General features: G+C 46.1%; 1 protein-coding gene across 1 annotated transcript; it reads right to left on the bottom strand.

Moving 5' to 3' along the window:
• Positions 1 to 5: 5 nt before the first annotated feature.
• On the bottom strand, positions 6 to 526 carry LOC120512484 (elongation factor 1-alpha 1-like; the record flags this gene model as incomplete). Its single annotated transcript, XM_039730839.1, has 1 exon — positions 6 to 526. A coding segment is annotated over exon 1 (486 nt), but the record flags the coding sequence as incomplete, so codon positions are not given.
• Between the last annotated feature and the right edge of the window lie 6 nt (positions 527 to 532).

The raw sequence follows: 532 nt of genomic DNA, 5'->3' as shown, positions 1-532 counted from the left end.
TGGCTGTAGGGTGGCTCAGTGGAATCCATTTTGTTAACACCGACAATTAGTTGTTTCACACCCAGTGTGTAAGCCAGAAGGGCATGCTCTCGGGTCTGCCCATTCTTGGAGATACCAGCTTCAAATTCACCAACACCAGCAGCAACAATCAGGACAGCACAGTCAGCCTGAGATGTCCCTGTAATCATGTTTTTGATAAAGTCTCTGTGTCCTGGGGCATCAATGATAGTCACATAGTACTTGCTGGTCTCAAATTTCCACAAGGAGATATCAATGGTGATACCACGTTCACGCTCAGCTTTCAGTTTATCCAAGACCCAGGCATACTTGAAGGAGCCCTTTCCCATCTCAGCAGCCTCCTTCTCAAATTTTTCAATGGTTCTTTTGTCGATGCCACCGCATTTATAGATCAGATGGCCAGTAGTGGTGGACTTGCCCGAATCTACGTGTCCAATGACGACAATGTTGATATGAGTCTTTTCCTTTCCCATTTTGGCTTTTAGGGGTAGTTTTCACGACACCTGTGTTCTGG

The sequence above is a fragment of the Passer montanus genome, unplaced genomic scaffold, assembly GCF_014805655.1.
Source record: "Passer montanus isolate IOZ18808 unplaced genomic scaffold, ASM1480565v1 scaffold7344, whole genome shotgun sequence".
Lineage (NCBI taxonomy): Eukaryota > Metazoa > Chordata > Aves > Passeriformes > Passeridae > Passer > Passer montanus.
The sequence above is the reverse complement of the archived record's forward strand: the minus strand, read 5'-3'. Positions and strand labels throughout refer to the sequence as shown.